The sequence below is a fragment of the Mytilus edulis genome, chromosome 2 (assembly GCF_963676685.1).
Source record: "Mytilus edulis chromosome 2, xbMytEdul2.2, whole genome shotgun sequence".
Taxonomy (NCBI): Eukaryota; Metazoa; Mollusca; class Bivalvia; order Mytilida; family Mytilidae; genus Mytilus; species Mytilus edulis.
Genome location: NC_092345.1, coordinates 62,477,409 through 62,498,305, shown reverse-complemented (window position 1 = coordinate 62,498,305; position 20,897 = coordinate 62,477,409). Strand labels below are relative to the sequence as shown.

Sequence of the window (20,897 nt, the reverse complement as noted above, 5' to 3'; positions counted from 1 at the left end):
CGACCGAATACCAGAAAAGCTAACCGGTTAACCGGACTTCTTTCAATTTAAATAGATTTCATATAAATTTGTATTGAAATCATTGAATAGTTGTGTTTTCTTTAAAAAACGTTGTCGTGGTAATTAATTTGACGGATCAATTGTCCAGTATACTGATTGGTATTGTTAATCCAAAAATATAAAATTAATTAAAACTTGTCTCTCAGCTCGGGGCAAGATCTTAAGGAAACACAATTAGTTTCATGTTTTTTTAACAGTAATTTTTAATCAGTAATACGATTAAATTTTACGATTTACTTCATTATTTCACTTTTGATCTTATATTGTGTAGACCTACATCTGAATGTGAAATCTCCGTCGTGCAAATCTTTGTCATAACTAAATGCTAAATCAAAAACTGTAAAATCAAGCCAACGTGAATGTAATCAATGTATACTTGATGGTACGAATATCAGGATTAATCAATTTTAATTGAAACAACTCACATTATTTTTGGAGACAACAAGACAAAATGGAAGAATCATCGGTTCCAGACATATTCAATTCTACGAGATCAAGACGTTTTTTTTTTTATTTTTCAATTTGAAGTTAGTACAAACGCCATAATTGACACCGTGTATTTGATTATTAAAAGTCAAACTTCGACAGGAATCTTCACAGACAAGCCTTTTAAAACCAAAGGCCAAACTTCAATTCATCGTATTATAAAAGCGTAAATGTATGACATGGATGGAATGTAGTCACATTGACACTCATACCACATCTTCTTATATCGATGTGTAGGGTACTTTTGATAAGGCCTTCAAGCATAAACTTCAACTACCGGTTAACTGGTTAATCGGTCGAACGATTATACGAGTAACCGGTTAGGTAAAAGTGTACGATTTGATAACACTAATTTGTACACATGCAAAAACATGTAATGGCCTAATTATTTAAATACTGCATCTCTTATCATTTGCATGGAAAAGATTCAATGGATCTTATCGCTAATTCCTTTTTGTGGGAAACATTTGGTTGATTATTGAGGGAATGACTGAAGCATGACTGGAGCGGCCCCCTCTTCGACAGTCGGTGTGCCCCAACTTTTGAAAATTTCTGGATCTACCACTGTTTACATGTATATCAATGACCTAATATCAATATTTTGTAGTGAGTTTGTTGTCAGGGTTTGTGGGTGTAAGGCTGACCTTAGGATATTTAAAGTTTAAATTGTCCACTTGTAATCTAAAATCAAACATCGTAACACAGGAACAATGTTTGTTTATGAATGTCTCAATTAAATAAGTTAAACATTGATCATCTTATAAAGCATTTAAGTTGAGAAAATCTTCTTTAGATCATAACATGGTGAAAGGGAAACTTTGTATACTTATTATTTAAAATAAACATAAAAAGTCAAGTGCGTCTTTTTTTATTTATTTAAAAATTAAAAAGTATACAGTACTAGTGTACTTATTATGCATTATGTCATAAACAGCAGAAGTTTTCAGTTATGACGAATTAATTTATTTTGACATGTTTGAAGATATTTAAACAAACATAATAATCTTATTACATGTTTATGAATTTTCATTGACCTCATTTTCTTCTAAGTTTCATGATACATTTTAAGTCTATCAAAGTTTCACCTTGACTCAAAGAAACTGTCAATGTATTGTAATGTATGTCCCATTTTATTGAAAAGAAAATTTTGTATAAGTCTGATCTTGGTTGGTACATGCTAATTAATTTTGTATAATTTTAGACGAAGAAGTCAAGAAACCAATAACAAAGAGATACAAGAACCCTAATCTTATAACAGGGGACATTACAAAGAAAAATGAGTCCAAATTAGAGCGAGATAAAGCCATGAAATTACGACAACAAGACCGCATAACTGCAGCAGAGGTTTGTATTATAAGTGATATTTGTCGCTGGATGTTACTAAATTGGCCAGTTATGAATCTTGACAAATCCCACATCGTAAAACTTGTTTACAAATGTTTCTTATCTGATTTAAACAGAATATTAGGATTTTTTGTATATTAATGATATTTAATTGAATATACATATGTACAGGATGTATACATGTTATAATGTACCTACCTGAAAATAACCAATTAAACTCAGTTGTGCTTTTTTGTGTATTCAAATTGCATTGACTATATATTAACTTGTGATAAATAGTCACTGACCTTATAAGGGCTAGTTTATGATGTTGATAATGAGTTCCTGAGTTTCAATAATAATGTCAGTAAAATATACAGCAGGTTAATTGAAATTTTCAGTCATTCCCTTCAGATTCAAAATTCTTACCCAAATTAGAATATATAGTTCAAAGATTTGTAGTATAAACTTAAAGAGATCAACCATACATTGTATGAAATGTAAAATGAATCTTATTTGTATATAAAGATATATATTAGAAGACGATGTGGTATGATTGCCAAGGAGACTCCTCTCCACAAGAGACCAATTGACACAGATATTAACAATAATAGGTTACCGTACAGCCTTCATCAATGAGCCAATCCCATACCGCTGCACATAGTCAGTTTTAAAAGGCCCAGAAATAAAAAATGTAAAACAATTCAAATGAAAAAACCAACAGCCTACATGTACTAGTAGTTTACATGTTAAACAACAATATGTACAAAATAATGAACAAAAAAATGTAACAGCAATTTGAACAATTTGCTTTTGTACTCTGTGTGACACAGGATAAAAATGCTTGGCAAAACATGTTTCTAAGCCATGTACAGATAAAGTTTATAATTTGAGACAATGTCTAGTTCAATAAACATTCCATAACTACAATTATAACACATTTGTATATGAACATAACATTGTTTTATGGTTCCCAATTTAAGTTTCGATTTATATATTAGCAAATCTATTGACAATGTTTTATTTTTATTGAACAAGATACATTTGTATGTTAATCAATGTCATCAGAATTAATGATATGTTTACATAAATAAAATTCCAATGATTATAAAAGAAAACATGGTTGATAGATTTTTACTGTTTGTTTAACTGTTTCAAACAATTCATCTTGAATGTGTTCTTCTAGTGAATGTATATTTCATGGTTTATTGATGGCAGTCCATAAAATATTGAAAGTGGTTGTATTTCTGTGGTATAATGTAAGTTACAGTTAAGATCAAGGGAAATTAATGCAGCTCCAAATCACCTGATGTGTGAAATTTTGATGCAACAAACATAAATGTAATGTGGCGTTTAGGTGCACTCCAAATATGTATAAGACATAGTTAAAAATTGGTTTATTGCGTCATATGCATGTACAATTTTAGGTAGGAAAGACAAAATTTAATGCAACTTCAATTTTTTTTGGTAAAATTAGTTTTTGTTCTACCCTTTCTATACAAAATTGCAATTCAATTTGCATATTGTTGGGAAAATCACAATCCATTAACCTGATGAAAATGTAAATTGAAACGATAATGAACTATTTGGTTTATTTGTGATTTATAAATCTTTTTTCAATGCAAATACCTTTAATTTTATTGCATGTTAGGTGATAGACAGGGTGGGTCTTAAACTTTTGAACAACATATTGATTTTTTTTTTGTATGCTCAAATCAACAATTAGATAAATATATTTTGGCATGATGTCAATATTTTGTATTTTTGTCAGTTAAAGAAGGGGAATGTAGATTTGTACATGTAACATGTATAGTGGCATGCATAAGTACATGTTAACATATGAGAATTGAAGACATTATGGGACAACTATTTGATATTCTGGATGGGGGAGGGGAATGGATGGAGGGTTTGAGGTTTTTCCCTATTTGATCATTTATTTTCCCTTTTGTACACATTTATAGTACCATGCACTTTAATAAGGGCTGTAGAATATTCATTTTCCACCTGTTTTGTGTTAAGTTATTTTTTCAGTTCTTACCAGGCCAAGTAATACTGCCTTTCTCTCTCTCCCCCTCCCCCCAGCCCCAGCCCCCAGAAATCCTATGAGCATCCCAATAATAAGGTTTTTTTTCAAAAACATCTTTCAATTATTCAAAACTTAATTTCATTAGCCTGCTGTTTGTTTGACAAATGTTTTAGTCAGACTTTTCCCAGAAACTACTCAACCGAATGACTACATATTTAGTCAACAGTTTTATAATGAGGTGTGTGCAAGTTTTGGATATGTCACACACCTAATTCCTGTTTTTGATACTTTGAATTATATGTGGGAGTATATTCGTGCTAAGCATGAACACACATAAATCACATAAGTCAACTGGTTTTGAATTAATCTACTTGTAAACCAACTTTTCAGTATTTAATGAAGCAGAAATTAGGAAAGTACAAAATGTCAACTTTTGAAATGCATGCAAAAGTTTTATTTGCAGAAGTATCTAGATGTGCTGCAAGGATTTCATTTTAGAAATTTAGAAGCATTTAATGAGAGAATCTAAGAATTAAATTTTGTATAAATTTTGAATATTTCCAATTATAAACTGTACATGTACTTAATTATATAAGGATATAGTGATATCATATACCATTTATAAAAATTAAGTAAAACAGGATTATAGTATTAAACCTACATGTAGCGAGGTGTTACACTAGGCTAGACAGTATTAAATCACTAATAGGATAAGACCAACAGGAAATTCTTTTTCAATTTGTTTTTGTCATTTTCAAATATTTGTTTCAAGTTGATAATTGTCGTGCATATACAGTGTATTTTGAAAGTCAGTGCTGATCAACTAATAATTTTCAGAAGAGTTATGTCCTTGGATATATTATGTATATAAAATATATTGCATTGTTAGCACTCTCACATCCAAATCTTGTAAAAGTTTTAAGAAATTTATATCCAAGGTTTACAACAGCAATATATCAGTTGAGTTTTTGTTGAGCCTGCCACTTTAGTTGCAGAAAGCTTGACATAAGGATAGTGATCCGGTGGTCATGGTGGCGGCTACAGCGGCTGCGTTAGCTAACTTCTTAAAAGCTTTATATTTAAGAAGGTGGAAGACTTTGATGCCTCATGTTACAAAGTTTCCGTCAGTCACATGTCCAATGTCCTTGACCTCATTTTCGTGGTTCAGTGACCACTTGAAAAAAAAGTTAAGATTTTTTGTAATGTTAAATTCTCTCTTATTATAAGTAATAGGATAACTATATTTGGTATGTGCGTACCTTGCAAGATCCTCATGCCTGTCAGACAGTTTTCACTTGACCTCGACCTCATTTCATGGATCAGTGAACAAGGTTAAGTTTTGGTGGTCAAGTCCATATTTCAGATACTATAAGCAATAGTTCTAGTATATTCGGTGTATGGAAGGACTGTAAGGTGTACATGTTCAACTGGCAGGTGTCATCTGAACTTGACCTCACCTCCATGGTTCTATGGTTATAGTTAAGTTTTTGTGTTTTGGTCTGTTTTTCTTATACTGTATACAATAGGTCTACTATATTTGGTGTATGGAATGATTGTAAGGTGAAAATGTCTAGCTGGTATGTGTCATCTGACTTTAACCTCATTTTCATGTTTCAGTGGTCAAAGTTAAGTTTTTGAGTTTTTGGTCTTTTTTTCTAATACTAATTGCAATAGGTCAACTATTTTTGGTGTATGAAATTTTTTATGATCTATATGTCAGTCGCCCAGGTTTTATTTGACCTTGACCTCATTTTCACGGTTGATTGCTCAGTGTTAAGTTTTGTGTTTTGGTCTGTTTTTCTTAAACTATAAGCAATAGGTCAACTATATTTGTTGTATGGAAGAATTGTTACCTGTACATGCCTGCCTGGCATGGTTCATCTGACCTTGACCTCATTTTCATGGTTCATTGGTCAATGTTTAGTTTTCTTGTTTAAGTTTATGTGACAGTTGTAATAAAGCTGTAGATTTAGGACTATTAACATAATATCAATGATTAGTAACGAAGGTGAGACATTTCAGTGTGTGCACTCTTGAATAAATCAACACTGATCTTTTAGTTTTTTTGAATGTCATTTACAACATTGCATTGTAAGCCTCCTACAATTCTTGACGAAATTTAATGGAGAAAAAATTATTTTGGAAATAAATACAAAGTAACTTTATCATTATTTTATTAAAAATTGATTCTTAAGTGTGATTTCTAAATTGTCACGTCATATTTTTTTTCTAAGTTTCAATGTTATAAATGGTTACAAGACCTCAAAGCCAAACTTCAAATGCTGTACTAATGAATTAATGATTTTGTGCAATCATTGGAAAAGTATGGCATTGCAGTGCAATCCCCAATCTTTATTCCTGTAATAGACCCCATATAGGATGTTAAATAATCCAATCCATTAAAAAATGAAATTCCAAAAAAAAAATCTTTGTTTTTTACGGATACACAGTGCATTATTTTTTTCTTCTTTTGTTCAGATCTAAATATTCCAACCTTGTGAACAAAGTATGTAAACTGAATTTAGTACATTTTAATAGGTTTTTCCATTTATTGAATACAATGCTCTGATTTATTTCTAAATTTTATATTTTAATGAATGTATTGATGAAAGTCATTAAAGCAGTGAATAACGGGATCAAATTTAATGATAATTTTAATATTTCAAGTATTGTATGTGTTTGACAAACAGTTAAATGATTATTAACGTATAAAATTAGTACTGAAAGACTACGTCAATGGTGGACTTGTACTAGATACCCAAACATTATAGCAGTAATACTGTTAACTTTGTATATATTATTGAATTAAATTACACTTTTGTTAAAATTTAATTAACCACAAGCAAAGATATTATTCAGCCTATTCAGGGGGTTTAGAATACAAATTATGCAGCATCAACTAATTTTATCCTTCCACCTGAGATTTGGTTTGCATCATTTTAAAGCTGTGATGTAGATTCAGAAGTTTCATTGTTACTGGTATAAAAAATAACTAGCTAGAAAAAAAGAATAAGCACACTAGGGTGTTGCAATACCTCATTTGATGTATTTAGCTTTTGAGAACAAAGATTGACATAGGCAGGAAAAAATAATAGATTATGAATCTTAGGGGTTTACATGTAAAGTTATATGGTCAAAACCTTTATGTTCTTATTCAATACTTCAAACGAACATAAAGCATTCATAAAGTAAAACTCTGCACCGTTATTTAATTATCAGCTCGCCCCAACAGCACAGAAAGCTTTGAATATGTTTTGTTTTGAACGCACATGCTTAAAGTAAACACATGTATATACACATGTTCCAGAGTAACCTTTAGGAATACATATTTGTTTCAATGGGCATACATGTACAGGATGTATGAATAACAAAAATGTTATAAAAAACAAGGAAATGGGATATGATTGTCAGTGAGACAAATATCACCAAAATCATAAAAGACCAGGATGATAACAACTACAGATCGCTGTACAATCCTAAATGGTGAAAAAAACTGATTCTATAAAAATGGAAAATGGCTGCCATTGAAAAACAAATTGTAAACAAAAAATGAAACAATGTCTGATTGCAAGGAATGTTTAATCTGACATTCTGATTATGATATCTTGTTTAGAGTAAAAAAATTGTAAACAAAAAATGAAACAATGTCTGATTGCAAGGAATGTTTAATCTGACATTCTGATTATGATATCTTGTTTAGAGTAAAAAAATTGTAAACAAAAAATGAAACAATGTCTGATTGCAAGGAATGTTTAATCTGACATTCTGATTATGATATCTTGTTTAGAGTAAAAAAATTGTAAACAAAAAATGAAACAATGTCTGATTGCAAGGAATGTTTAATCTGACATTCTGATTATGATATCTTGTTTAGAGTAAAAAAATTGTAAACAAAAAATGAAACAATGTCTGATTGCAAGGAATGTTTAATCTGACATTCTGATTATGATATCTTGTTTAGAGTAAGTGACTTGTTCTCATCCAGTTTCAGAACCTTAACAACATTACTTTGAAGCATTTGTATGCATTCTGTTGCAAGCCACTGCCCCTATCAAACATACCCTATTTACCTGTTTTTCCTGTCAACATTTTATACAGATCATATACCTTTTGGATTTATTGGTCACTTTCTTTCTGAATATGAAATATTTGCAGTTGAAGATTAAGCAAAGAACAATTTATCAATTATATCGTAGACTATGTTTTTACAAAAAACATTCTTAGAATTAGTCCAAAAATGAATATTTTTATATTTCCAGGAAATATCGCTGAGGACATTAGATGAGAAGGAAAGATTGTCACTTGGTACTAGATCAAGAGGGACATCAAGGGTGTCATCTAGAGCAGGATCTCCTACTCAAGCTAGAAGTATGAAACTATCTTATTATACCCATATTTGAATTGTTTTACATTGATAATTTCGGGGCCTTTTATAGCTGACTATGCGGTATGGGCTTTGCTCAATGTTGAAGGCCATACAGTGACCTATTGTTGTTAATTTCTGTGTCAGTTTGGTCGCTTGTGGAGAGTTGTCTCATTGGCAATCATACCACATCTTTTTTTTCATCATTATTATACCCAGTTATAGCATGCTTATTGATAGCTACAGTGTACATTGATGTAGGAGAAGGAGCTTACATTGTACAATGTATAATGAATTTATTGTTGTTTTGATGATGATGATGGTCTGATCCTCATTTTAAACTTTGCTCTGATAATGTGATGATTTTTTTCAGCTAATCAGAAAGCAAATAAACAAAACAGGTGTATATGAGAATGATTCTGTTGCATTGTTTACCAAAACTCAATATGATACTCATAATAACATATTCTTCACAGCTTTGGCTGTATATAGTCAATGTTTTATAACTAATCTGGAATTTTACAAAAAAAAAAACTACAAGCAGAGTTCTCACTAAGATAAGTCCATAAGTCCCAGACTCATGAAAATAAGTCTGGTATCACAATTTTCCATACCAATGAGTTCCAAGTTACATCAAGTATGGAGTTTGGAATATAAGGGGGAAAGGAAAAAGTTGGATAAAATTCTGATGTTGTTCCTGTCACAGGATACAGACTTATGTCAATCAATACTTTTATTTCCTTATTGGCACCAATACAAGTATGACTAAAATCATTCACAAAATCTGAACAACTATGTAAAAATAACAAAAATGGACCAAAAACCAACTATAAATTTGAAACCGTAAGACACCACAATGTTATATAGACCATATTATTTGTCCGAGACCAATAACTTTAAGTTCATGACAAACGGGATAACACAATTTAACTTGACAAATATAATTCAATAGTATTAGTAATAACTATATGCACAACACATGTTTTATCAGTTGACAAAGCAAATTTTGAAGTAGAAAAAAAATAATCTAAGTGACTAGCTAACTTTCAATGTACAGGTTTTTCTCTAGTGAAGGAATGTAAACCACATAAGTAGTTTATTTAGTAGTTTATGAAGAATAATAATTTTTAAAGTACATGACCCACATTTCTTCAGATTATTTCTTCTCTTAATAGAAAATGCAAACATAAATATTTAAATTTAAATTTAACAGAACTAATTGGTTTAGTCTTAATTATTAGAAAAAAAGGTGTTTGGAAGGGTGTCAATAGTATACATGTTCCGGACTATATGAGTATTTGACCATATGGGTATATACCCAATGGTCCGACCCTATATAATAATAAACACATTTTATACCAATGGTCATTACCGATGGTCATTACCGATTTGTTATTACGAGTGAATGGCAATATGTCGACTTAAATAGATAAATTCAAAAAATTTCTTAATGAACTGCTACACAAGAAATCACTGAAAACTAACATAGTTTATTTAAGTTGTCTTGTGAATATGGTGTATTGCAATCATGTTACAATATTTGAGATCTAGAGCTTCTTAAAACACCGTAGACATATCGGAATGGCCCAAGACCTCGGTATCACTGTACGCAGCTACAAAAAGGATAGCTTTTCACTCGCCAACAAAAGGTGTAAATGAAAAGGATCGTGCACAACCAAGACTTGCAAATGCAAAAAATCAATGATACCATGTGGAAGTAAATGTCACAACCCCAAGCCTACATGCAAGAATGTAATTAGCAAAAAAAAGCTAACTATGGCATCGATGTTTAATTTTTACGTAGTATTTGAATTATAAAAATAATACATTTTCATGTAACCATCATTCTTTTTTTAGATAAAGTTTTTGTATTATTGAAACTTTTATGATGTAATTTTCAAAAATATACCTATATGGTTCAAATACTCTATGGTCCGGCCTGTTAATAACCAAACGAGTATTATACTCATATGGTCCGACCATACACGTACGGTCGTACCATACCCGTATGGTGGGACCATATGAGTATATGCATATGGTCATGACCATACGCTTATGGTCCAAATACTCATATGGTCCGGAACATACACATATGTTTTTGTTAATTTGCACATTTGTTGTTATATAGGGATAAGTCAATCTAAGTGTGCATACAGCTCCAAGTTTGTCTTTTATTCAATTTCTTATAATATAAATCCTCTGAAATACCTAGTTGATAAATAATGCCACAATATTTAGGTCACCCTTACCTACATTTCATGCTTTGATAATTTTGGTTATTTGTATTATATTATGAAATTTAATTTGGAATATTTTGGTCTTTATGAATTATATATTATATAGTTGAGCGACTTGGGCCACACTTAAAAATATTTTGGTTTGCCCAAACCCTACCCAAAATCGAGACAGTGGGTAGGTAGGAAGGCATTTTCTTTCTTTTTTTGCCAAAGAGAAATTTAAGTATTAGATGTTTATAAGTCTTCCTGCCTATCTGAATAATAAATATTTTCACATCAGGACAATAAAAGATTTTGAGTAGGCAGCTATTTTCTAGGTAGGTAGGGTTAGGGCAAACATACATATTCTTTTTAATGGCCCTGTTCTGCTCTTGTCAAAATTTTATTTTTAAGCTCAATGGTAGTTTTTTTATAGTTCTTTCTGAAACAAGATACTAGCAGTTACCTTTTACTTTAAGTAATGGGTGCATGAACAGGTACAGTAAACTGTTATGTAAAACAACACTTGAAATCTTTGTTACTAAGCATTAAACTCTACTTAACCAAATCTGCATTACATTAAATACATGCAAATATGAAATATATTAAAATTCATATACCTTTTGTTGGTTTAAAATTTTATTTTATATTCACTTTAAATTGGAAATCCACATTTCATTAAAAAAAAATCTAAATTTACATGTTTTCATGATATAAATTTTACATGTTTGCCTGTAATTAAAAATATATAAATTAAGTAATATCATTTGATAAGATGTATTACAACAACATTAATTTAAGCCTTTTGTAGGAGGAATAACATTACTTAATGGTTTTCAGTCAGTCATGAATAGTGAATCACTGAAATTATGGAATTTCTTTCGATAACATGTGATCGCTATCCAATTAATAGAAATAGTCACATGGAAAAAACCAGTTTAGATTGAATATTCTGACAAAGGCAATGTTATGGAAGCCATAACTTTGTCTTTAATATAAAATTATGACCAAATTTACATATGCTGATAAATACATAAGAGTATATAAGACTATAGAAATCTAAGAAATATTTTCCATTTAGAAATTAAAATTGCCAAAATTTTAGACAAAACGTTTTCTGTATTTCTAAGCCTATTATTATCATGATTATAGCGGGTTTTTTTGCTTGCACAGCTGTTTATCTCTTGAAATTCAACATGTAAGTGTTGCTTTTTATTAGCTATTCATTGTTTAAAATCAGTTGATATTATATATGAACAGGAGCTGCCCTTCTTATATATGAAAATCACACTTAATAAAATTAGTGGGTCTAGATTAATCTTCACCAGAAAAGCTCTGAGTTTGACAAACCCAAAAATTTTACACCATCGAAAGTGCACCTTTTTATACGACTGCAAAAAAATTTTGCGTCGTATAATGCTATGATGTCGTAGTCGTCCGAAGACGCATTGGGTTTCCGGACAATAACTTAAGTTTAAATGAATGGATCTCTATAAATTTTTACCAGATGGTTCAATACCACCAAAGGAAGGTTGGGATTGATTTTGGGGGTTATGGTCCCAATAGTTAAGTAATTAGGGGCCAAAAAGGGGCCCAAAATGAGTGTTTTGCAGTTTTCAAACAATAACTATGAATCTCTCTGAAATTATTTCACAAGTTTCCATACCATGAAGGGATGGTTAGTATTGACTTTGGGGGTTATGGCTCAAAATGTTTTAGAATTAGGGGCAAAAAAGGGGGAAAAACTAGGTTTTTCTGGTCAATGGACAATTAAGACAATTTAAAAGCAGTGTAAGGGAGGTAACGCAAAAACATTTAACATACAATGTTCAGATATATCTCCCTTACACTTCTTGTAAATTATGTATAAAGGAATGTCAGGTTTTGGACTAATTGCAAAAAATGGGGGTGGAAGTAGTTTTCAAATTTTTTTTTCTAATTTCTCAAATTCCAAATTTTTGAAAAGTTTGAAGAAGAAATCTTTAATTGCACAATATTTCGCAATAGATTTGTAAGATCTTGACATTTGTTTTGTGTCTGAAACTCATATTATGTCAAAAATTTGATCACAATCCAAATTCAGAGCTGTTTCAAGCTTGAATGTTGTGTCCATACTTGCCCTTATTGCTCAGGCTTCGACATCTGCGGTAGTATAAAGCTGAGCCCTGCGGAGCACCTTGTTTCTTTAAGTTATCATCACTAGTAAATAAAATGACAGTTTGCTCTGTAAATGACTAATTAGAGAAACAGATTTTAACTTTAAATTTGTTACGAACAGACAATTCTGATATCTCAAACCCTGGTCATAACTCATTATTTAAAATACAAATATTAAGCATTTTTTTTAACAAAGAAATGAGGTACACGATAACATGAAGCCAAGAGCAGTTGTACAGTTATATGAACATATTTCCAATCCAAAATCAAATTTAAAAAAAATTTATACAATTTTTGAAAATGTTTGATTGTCCAATGTAGCAGATTTTTTAAATCACTAATGATGCAATTGTACTCATAGACCAATCCAGGGGGAAATTTGATTGGTTATATAGGGAACCCCCCATTATGAAAAATTCTTGATCCGCCACTGGTACTCTCATAAAAAGTGCAATGAAGACAAATTATATTATAGTTATTACATGTAATATACTATGATCCCTAATGAAATATGACAGTGCCTAATAGATTCCTATTTAAATCTTTTTGGTCATTGTGTTTTGAAGGTAAATCTGCTTTCAAAATTAACATATAGATAGTTAACTTTTCAACAAGCAAATTGCAGTACACTGGAGGTGGAACAAATATTTTATAAAAAGATTGATTTTGAAAAGTTGTTGTTGGGCAATTGATTTCAACGATATATATAAAATGGACAAACTTGAATAAACAACTGAATGAATAGAATCAACAAAATTAGACTTTTCTGAGCTTTTTGAAATGAAGAACTTTAAAATCCTTAATGTGACCAATCAACAAAATCTTTTAAAACTTTAACAAGTGACCAAGGTTAGTTATGAGAGGTCACCAGTAAGTGGATGAATAGAACATTCTAATTAGTTTTACTTATTAAATTCCTGCTTTTTCAGTCACTCCCAAGTTTCGTTAGTTTAAATGTAGTCTTCAGATTAAAGGGGTGGAATTGTAATAAACACAAACAAAATCATACCATAGTTTACATTTAAATGGGTAATTTAACAATTTTGATTTAAAGCCAGCTGTGTATAAGTTTTAAACATATTTGAAAATGTATTACATGTATATGTAGTATATTTTGATTGAAGAATTAAGTTTTATATTGTAACTCTCATGGGTTTTTGTGACAAATTTATAAAGTTTCAAATACCAGTGTCGTGGTGGTTCATGAAATTTGTTAACTTTGGTTAGTTTCCTCTTTCTTTTGGTTGAATTCCTTTTATGAAGACGTGTAAAAAAATTTGAATTTTGATAATTTTTAAACACAATTTGAATTGGCCCATAATGACTTGTAAGCAGTACTAGTAGTCCTGACCTTTGTTGTTTGCCCTATGTATTTGTGGAGATTTTTGTTTGGGCATGGTATTAAACTGAAATATAATACTTCCATGGTCTGGGTAATACTACAATATCGATACTATATATTGCATAAAGAAATGTATGTTACTAAAATGAATCAAAATGATTATAATTGACTGTACCAAGTCAGGAATATGACAGTTGTTATTCATTTGTTTGATGTGTTTTATCATTTGATTTTGCCATTTGATTAGGGACTTTCCGTTTTGAATTTTCGTCAGAGTTCAGTATTTTTGTTATTTCCTTTTTGATAATCAAATCTAATCTGTAGATCAAACTGTTTTAATTGATTATGATTTTTTCAGTTAATTCCCAATCCTACAAACATGGCATCATTGGTGGTTCATACTTTCAGTTCTAGCAGTATGAACTTGGAAAACATCAATTGCAGACAATGCAATGTCTGAACTTTTTTCCCCTATAATGTCTGTAGATCTTGAGCTGATGTTTATAACATTTTAAAAATGTATCATGTTAACTTTATATTTAATAAACAAGTTTATGTTCCATTTGAGCTTCTTTAGTTTTCAATTTTACTGTAAAGTAGGGGTGATTGTTCTGGACACGTCTATTTCTGTATCATATACAACAAGAGTTTTTATTTTTTAATATTTGTAAACAAAATGTATGAGGTTATATATTCTAGAGTAAACAAGTATTTTATTGCAGGGATTTAAACAAGATCTATTTTATATGCCACACTTATTTATCAGCCTTAAATTAAATTTTTGCCAACTTAAAGATTTTCTCAAACACCAAGTAAACATTGCTTAAGAGTTTGTTTATATGTGCCTCGTCACAGAATAAAGGATCTTTTTTACTTGTATGTCAATGTGAAATTTATCATCCTTGTTCTATTCAAATTGTTTACTCAAACTTTTGATGACAACATCTAATGAAGACTTGTCTAAAGCTATGATTTACATTTAGAGCTTTATCATTACCAAAGATTTGCAGTATATTTGTTAACAATCCTGCAAGCTTAAGAAAATACTTATAGAAATGGTTAAAAGATACTAAAGTAATGGTGTATGAACTATAAATCAAGGAATAATGGAAGATAACTCCAACTCAATTTTATAATTTACCTAACTAAATACTTTAAAACTCACAAAATTATAAAATGAAAGCGATCTTTACCCTTCAGTGCTCACAAGCGCTTTGATTAAAGTTATCAGAAAAGTTATATATTTAACTATGGGTAGATTTAACAATGCAGAACAATAAATCATCTATGTTTTGTAAATGTACCAAATAGCTAACCACGATACTCACAAAATATCCATACAAATTTCAAATATGGTTGCTTAATTAACTGGTAAAAAAAGGAAAGATAAAGTGAAAGTTAATGCATGGCTCATGTATCATCTGAACAAAGGTTTAACTTGATAGTTGAGTCAATTTATTTATTTGTTTTATTTGTATTTCCAGAGGTTTATTTTAAGACAATTTATTTATTTTATTTGTATTTCCAGAGGTACATTTTAAGACAGAAGATGGTGATAAGAAACAGAAGAACAATCATGATCAACAGAGTACCAAACAAGTGCAATATGAACAACCATTACAAAATGGTGATGTTGACAACCAATCAAAACATAAGAAAAAGAAACATATGAAGAACTCTGTTCAACCAATCACAGACAAGAGCACAAGTGATGACAAAATTCAACAACCAATTACAAATAATAATACAGGGGAAGTTAGTGAAACAACAGAGGTTAAAAAACTGGAGAAGAAACTGTCAACAATTGATGAACGTGCAGCCAGTCGAAACAGTGGTAAATCAGATGAAGTAAAACGATAGCCAAAGATATATTATTTATTGTAAACCATGGCATTAAAGAAGTTAAAATTTATAGGAGACTGAAATTTTCTGTTATTTTTTGTACATGTATCAAATGAAAGTTGGTTTAAGTTTTATTTACAAAAAATATTCAGACTGATTTGTTTGATTTAAACATTCTTGTTACCAACATCTTTATAATTCTTTATAAACCTCAAATGACCTTTCATAATTGAGTTAATAGGTAATGGAAAAGCAAATTTTACTTGTCTTTTTTTTAATATATATTTTTTACAATGTAATATGAAAATCATTGAACATTTATAAATGCATTTGTGTAACTTGTATCATGAAATGCTGTTCTAAGCACATTTTTATACCTCTAATATAAAACAATGAGAATTTTTATATTTATCTATAGTTGAACTATCAGTTACATAAATTGTTGTGTTTCTTTTTATATTAATTATACCTCCACTACCAGCCTTTGCATAAAGATTTCAAAGAAGATTTTTTGTACAGCTTTCATCCAAAACAGTAAAAAATCAATCTGTTTTATGTTTAGTAAAAAATATCTTTAGAGAGTCTCTAAATTTCCATTGTGTGTTGTTGAAAAGAAGCTTATTTTAATCATAAGTACTATTTCTATTTCTATAATTATTATAGATGTCTGAAATACATTGTAGTTACCAACTCTTATCAAATTGATATCAAATTGCTGATTTTAAATTACTGGTCGAAACTTATGTGTGGAAAGCAAGAAAAACTTCCTGTTATTTTGTATAAGTATGCATATAAAAAGTATGGGATGAACATTCCATGGCTTAATAATATAAAATCTATTCTAGATAGTTGTGGACTGTCATATGTTTGGAATGCACAGTACTTTGTTAGTAATACATGGTTATATCATAAGGTTAAAGTTAGTGTTGTAGACCAATTCAAACAAAATTGGCACTCTATCTTATTAGAATCGCCAAAAGCTATTAATTATCGTCTATTCAAAGATAAAGCTGAAAGAGAAAACTATTTTAAGATCCTAGATGATAAAAATATTATTACTTTTTGTAGATTCAGGATACTCAGTCATAAACTTCCTATTGAAACTGGAAGGTGGAAAAATGTACCTAGAGAAAATCGAAATTGTAAACTATTTAATTCAGGAGATATTGGGGATGTATTTCACTATATTTTTAAATGTTCGAAATTTAATCATGATAGAGAAAAGTTTTTGAAACCATATTATCTAAATAGACCAAACATATTGAAATTTCATGATTTGATGAACACTAGAAACATCAGTATGTTGAATCATTCGTGCAAATTTATCAGACTGATTAATAAACAGCTGGACTCTTAGGGAAAACATTGTTTAATAACTTTTTTATATAATATTGTATACATGCATAATGTGTTTTTTTTATATTACATGTAGCTGGAAATATTTTTCCAGTTGTAGATCATACATTTGTATTAATTCTGACTATATGTTATATTATTAATTGTTTATAATATCTCTGTACCATCGATTTTGGTTTTATTAGAATAAAGATATATATCTGAACAATGGTAATGCAATTACTTTCAGCTTATTTTATTTGTGAAAATGTATTCATACATTTACCCTCATAATTGAAAGTCTGGAAAATGAATTAGAGTGCAACAAATGCTATGAGGCATCCATAATAGTAATAGAAACACAATATTTTTTTCAGTGGCAATCTTGTCTTTGCATATACTTTTATAGTTTATAATAGATAATTGTAAAAAAAAATCCTTAGACATAAATACCTCAAAAAAGAATGTCCTTATTATTAAATATGCATGGATACCAAGATGTGTGTGTAAATGTATTTTGAATTGTGGTATGTTTTGTATTTAAGCACTATGTATATGAATGATGGTTCAGAGCTTTTATTTATATCCTTGTTTTTTTTTTAAGTTTGTATGGTGTATGGGCATAAATTGACAGATTTTTGTGAGAATTATAACAGAAAGAGGCATTATTATGTGAATGATAAAAAGAAGACTAAATTAAAGAGTTTTAAAATAAAGTATAGCTCTTAAAAATTGGTTTAAGAAACTATAAATGAGGTCACTGCTTTTTTTTGTGGTTATAATACAAAATAGAAACAAATCAAGTTACTAGAGTTATTTCCCCTTGTAAGGAAATTTTAGATCAATAAAACATATTTTGTGCTTTTAAAAATTAGTCGTAATAATATGCTGAACACCTTTTCAAACAATTTGCATTCCTGCCACAAAATTTTCTGATATCAATGAGAGTTTTGACATAGTTTTCAACTATTTTACAATACAAGGTGAAGCTTATGACTGACTGACGACTGGTTTTAAATGCTCATTTTGGATGAAAGAAAAAGGGCTTAAATCAGTTTTTGTGTTGTGATTAGAATAGAGATTATTTAGCTAATGTAAATATAAACACAAAAGTTTGCACATGCTTTGTTCAATCAACTGTACCCTTAGTTTGGATGTTTAGTGTATCCAAGTTAATGATTATACTTATTATTGAGAAAACATGATCTTTATGCATATTTGTATATTTAACCACATCAGGGATCATTGATTTTTTTACATGATTTTGCTCTATAAGTATATTTATTTATTGGGAAGATAATGTGTTTGAAACTTATAATTGTACATTTAAAAAAAAAGTTTTTTGATAATTTTTAATGACAAATGCTCATTTTGTACAAAGCATGGTTTTATGTTTTTATTTTTTTTAGTCTGAATAAGAATGAATTTTGCTTTTACAAAGTGAAATAAGATTTTAATGGTAAAAACATGACATGATAGAAAAATTTATTAAAAAAGAACTAGTACATGTAGATTAAAAGAGAATTATCTTGAGAAATTTTTAAACGTACAGAAAAGTATACACTACAATATAAATGTATGAATATGAGAAAGAATAGAAAAAAACATAGATAGAAGCAGTAATGAAATTGCATTAAACTTTGACACAGTTTCATTTTCTTGTAATTTTTTTAATACCATGACACATTGTTTTATACAATTTTACCCTAAATAATGCTGTTTCATTTTTCTTGTATACTTTAGTACCATGACAAATTGTTTAGTGGGTATACATGAGGTTTATTTCCATTTGCTAGAATGTTCTAATGCAGGGACAGTACATGTTTTAGCAGTTACCAACACGTGTTGATGTTGTCACCTATTAACATTTACAGAATTTCCTCCATTTGAAGATGTGAAAGAAAATTTGCACTGAAAATTTCCTTGATTTTATATATATATGTCTAGTTTACTTGTTTCATTGCTGATCTTGACACACTACCAAAAGGAAAACTAAATAGGTCTGATTAAGTACTGCATTAAGTGTATCAATATAAATGTTTTTGCACAATATGTGTGATAGAATGAAAAATGGAGTCTCATGTGTACTTTTTGGTTAGGAAAATGTCTCAGATATTAATTATAACAATTACAAATGTTTTTTGTGAATTATGTATAAGTAAAATTACTGTAAATTTTCCAATTAAAACTTTGTTTTCATTTTTTTGAAAATTTCATCAGGAGGAAACTAATGAAAAGATTTGAATTTTTATTTTTGTATGGAAATCTTCAATTACAGCTTAATCCACATTTATAAATTTTACATTATCAAAGATCCACATTAATGATACATATACATTTTTTCTCAGTAGTATTTATAGGTAGCTTTGTAATTCTAGAAAAAAGAGGCAGATGGTGTTGTTGACTTCTCACCATGGAGAAATCATCTTGTATAATTGGCATTGAATTATCAAACCATTTCTATAATTCTACCTAATTAATATCTTTATCTGATTAGTTAATAAGGGTCATCATTTACTATTTTTGTCATTATGCTTCTTGGAATGTGTTTATATTCATTGCTTTATTGAGAAAATCTTAAAAATTACAATCAATCAGTCTTGTTTAAATTTAAAAACATTAATTTGGATTTTCTCTCTTTTTTTTTTTAGATTTCTACTTTTTAAACTTTTGAGTAATTGGAAGGTTACAACAGTAGATTACAAAAAGAAATTGTGTTCTATAAATAACACATGGTGAAATACTTCTAGAATTTTAAACAAAGTAGTTTCTATTTAGGATTGGTAATATTTTCAACATTGCAGTATACCCATTCAAAAGTATCCATTTTTAATTATTCTATGAAATTTTTTACAATAGGATAACTGTAAACTATTTAAATTCCAATGAAACATATTCTTTCAAAATGTTGATAATGATCAATTTGAGATTCCTGAAATAATGGTAATTTCATTTAATCATAAATCATGTAAATTTATTCATGGGACAACAATATGGGTTTTAAAATTTTTATGAAATAAATTCTGCTAAAATTTGTATTATAGATTATTTATTGCTTGGATGAAATAGCCATATTCATGTTTGTCCAATTTTACATGGCCTAACTGAAAAACGATTAAATTGTGAAACAGGAGTTACTGAAATGCTGTGTATATACTAGATAACTATTTGTATGTAGGTCAGAGATCTGATAGTTGTTGTTATTTTAACTGTGATATTTATATTCCTTCCACTTTATTTATATGATATTAAGAAGTTAGCTGTCATATTGCCAGATATTAATAAATTTATCATGACCAAATTTCATTAAAAAATGTCTTTTTTTGCCCATATGACCATGTGCACTTTTGCTATCACTTGTATTCTGTTGCTTTCTGTTGTTTGTTTTTGACTATTGTGAGCTTTTCAAACAATTTCTCCTCTTAAATTACTTAACCAATTTTGACCAAACTGAGGGTGAAAGATTCTTAGATTATCTTGTTTAAAGCATTTATTTTTTTTCTTTCTGTTAGGCAACAAACTTGGCCACCTTGGCTGAAATTCAACACGAAGGGTATGACAGTTAATTCCCATGGGATTGATTGATGATGAAAAACTTGTCCTCCAATCGTAACAGATATGTTTTCAATCAACAAATCAAGCATCTGGATAACATGTTTTCAAGAGTTTATTGTTGAATCAGAGTTGCTTTTTATACGACTGCAAAAATTTTAATTTTTCATCGTATATTGCTATCACGTTGGCGTC

At 29.4% G+C, this 20,897-nt stretch overlaps 2 protein-coding genes across 2 annotated transcripts in view; one reads left to right on the top strand and one right to left on the bottom strand.

Moving 5' to 3' along the window:
• Positions 1-20,464, top strand: part of LOC139512629 (uncharacterized) — a 29,782-nt gene extending 9,318 nt beyond the window's left edge. The window contains exons 2-5 of the mRNA XM_071300376.1: positions 1,748-1,890; positions 8,155-8,263; positions 15,502-16,494; positions 17,364-20,464. Of these exons, the coding sequence (XP_071156477.1) occupies positions 1,748-1,890; positions 8,155-8,263; positions 15,502-15,833 (584 nt within the window). The 3' untranslated portion in view covers positions 15,834-16,494; positions 17,364-20,464. The remainder of the gene's footprint in view (positions 1-1,747; positions 1,891-8,154; positions 8,264-15,501; positions 16,495-17,363) is intronic.
• LOC139512619 (nose resistant to fluoxetine protein 6-like) overlaps positions 1-20,897 on the bottom strand; it is a 499,632-nt gene that overhangs the window by 328,192 nt on the left and 150,543 nt on the right. The window lies entirely within an intron of this gene.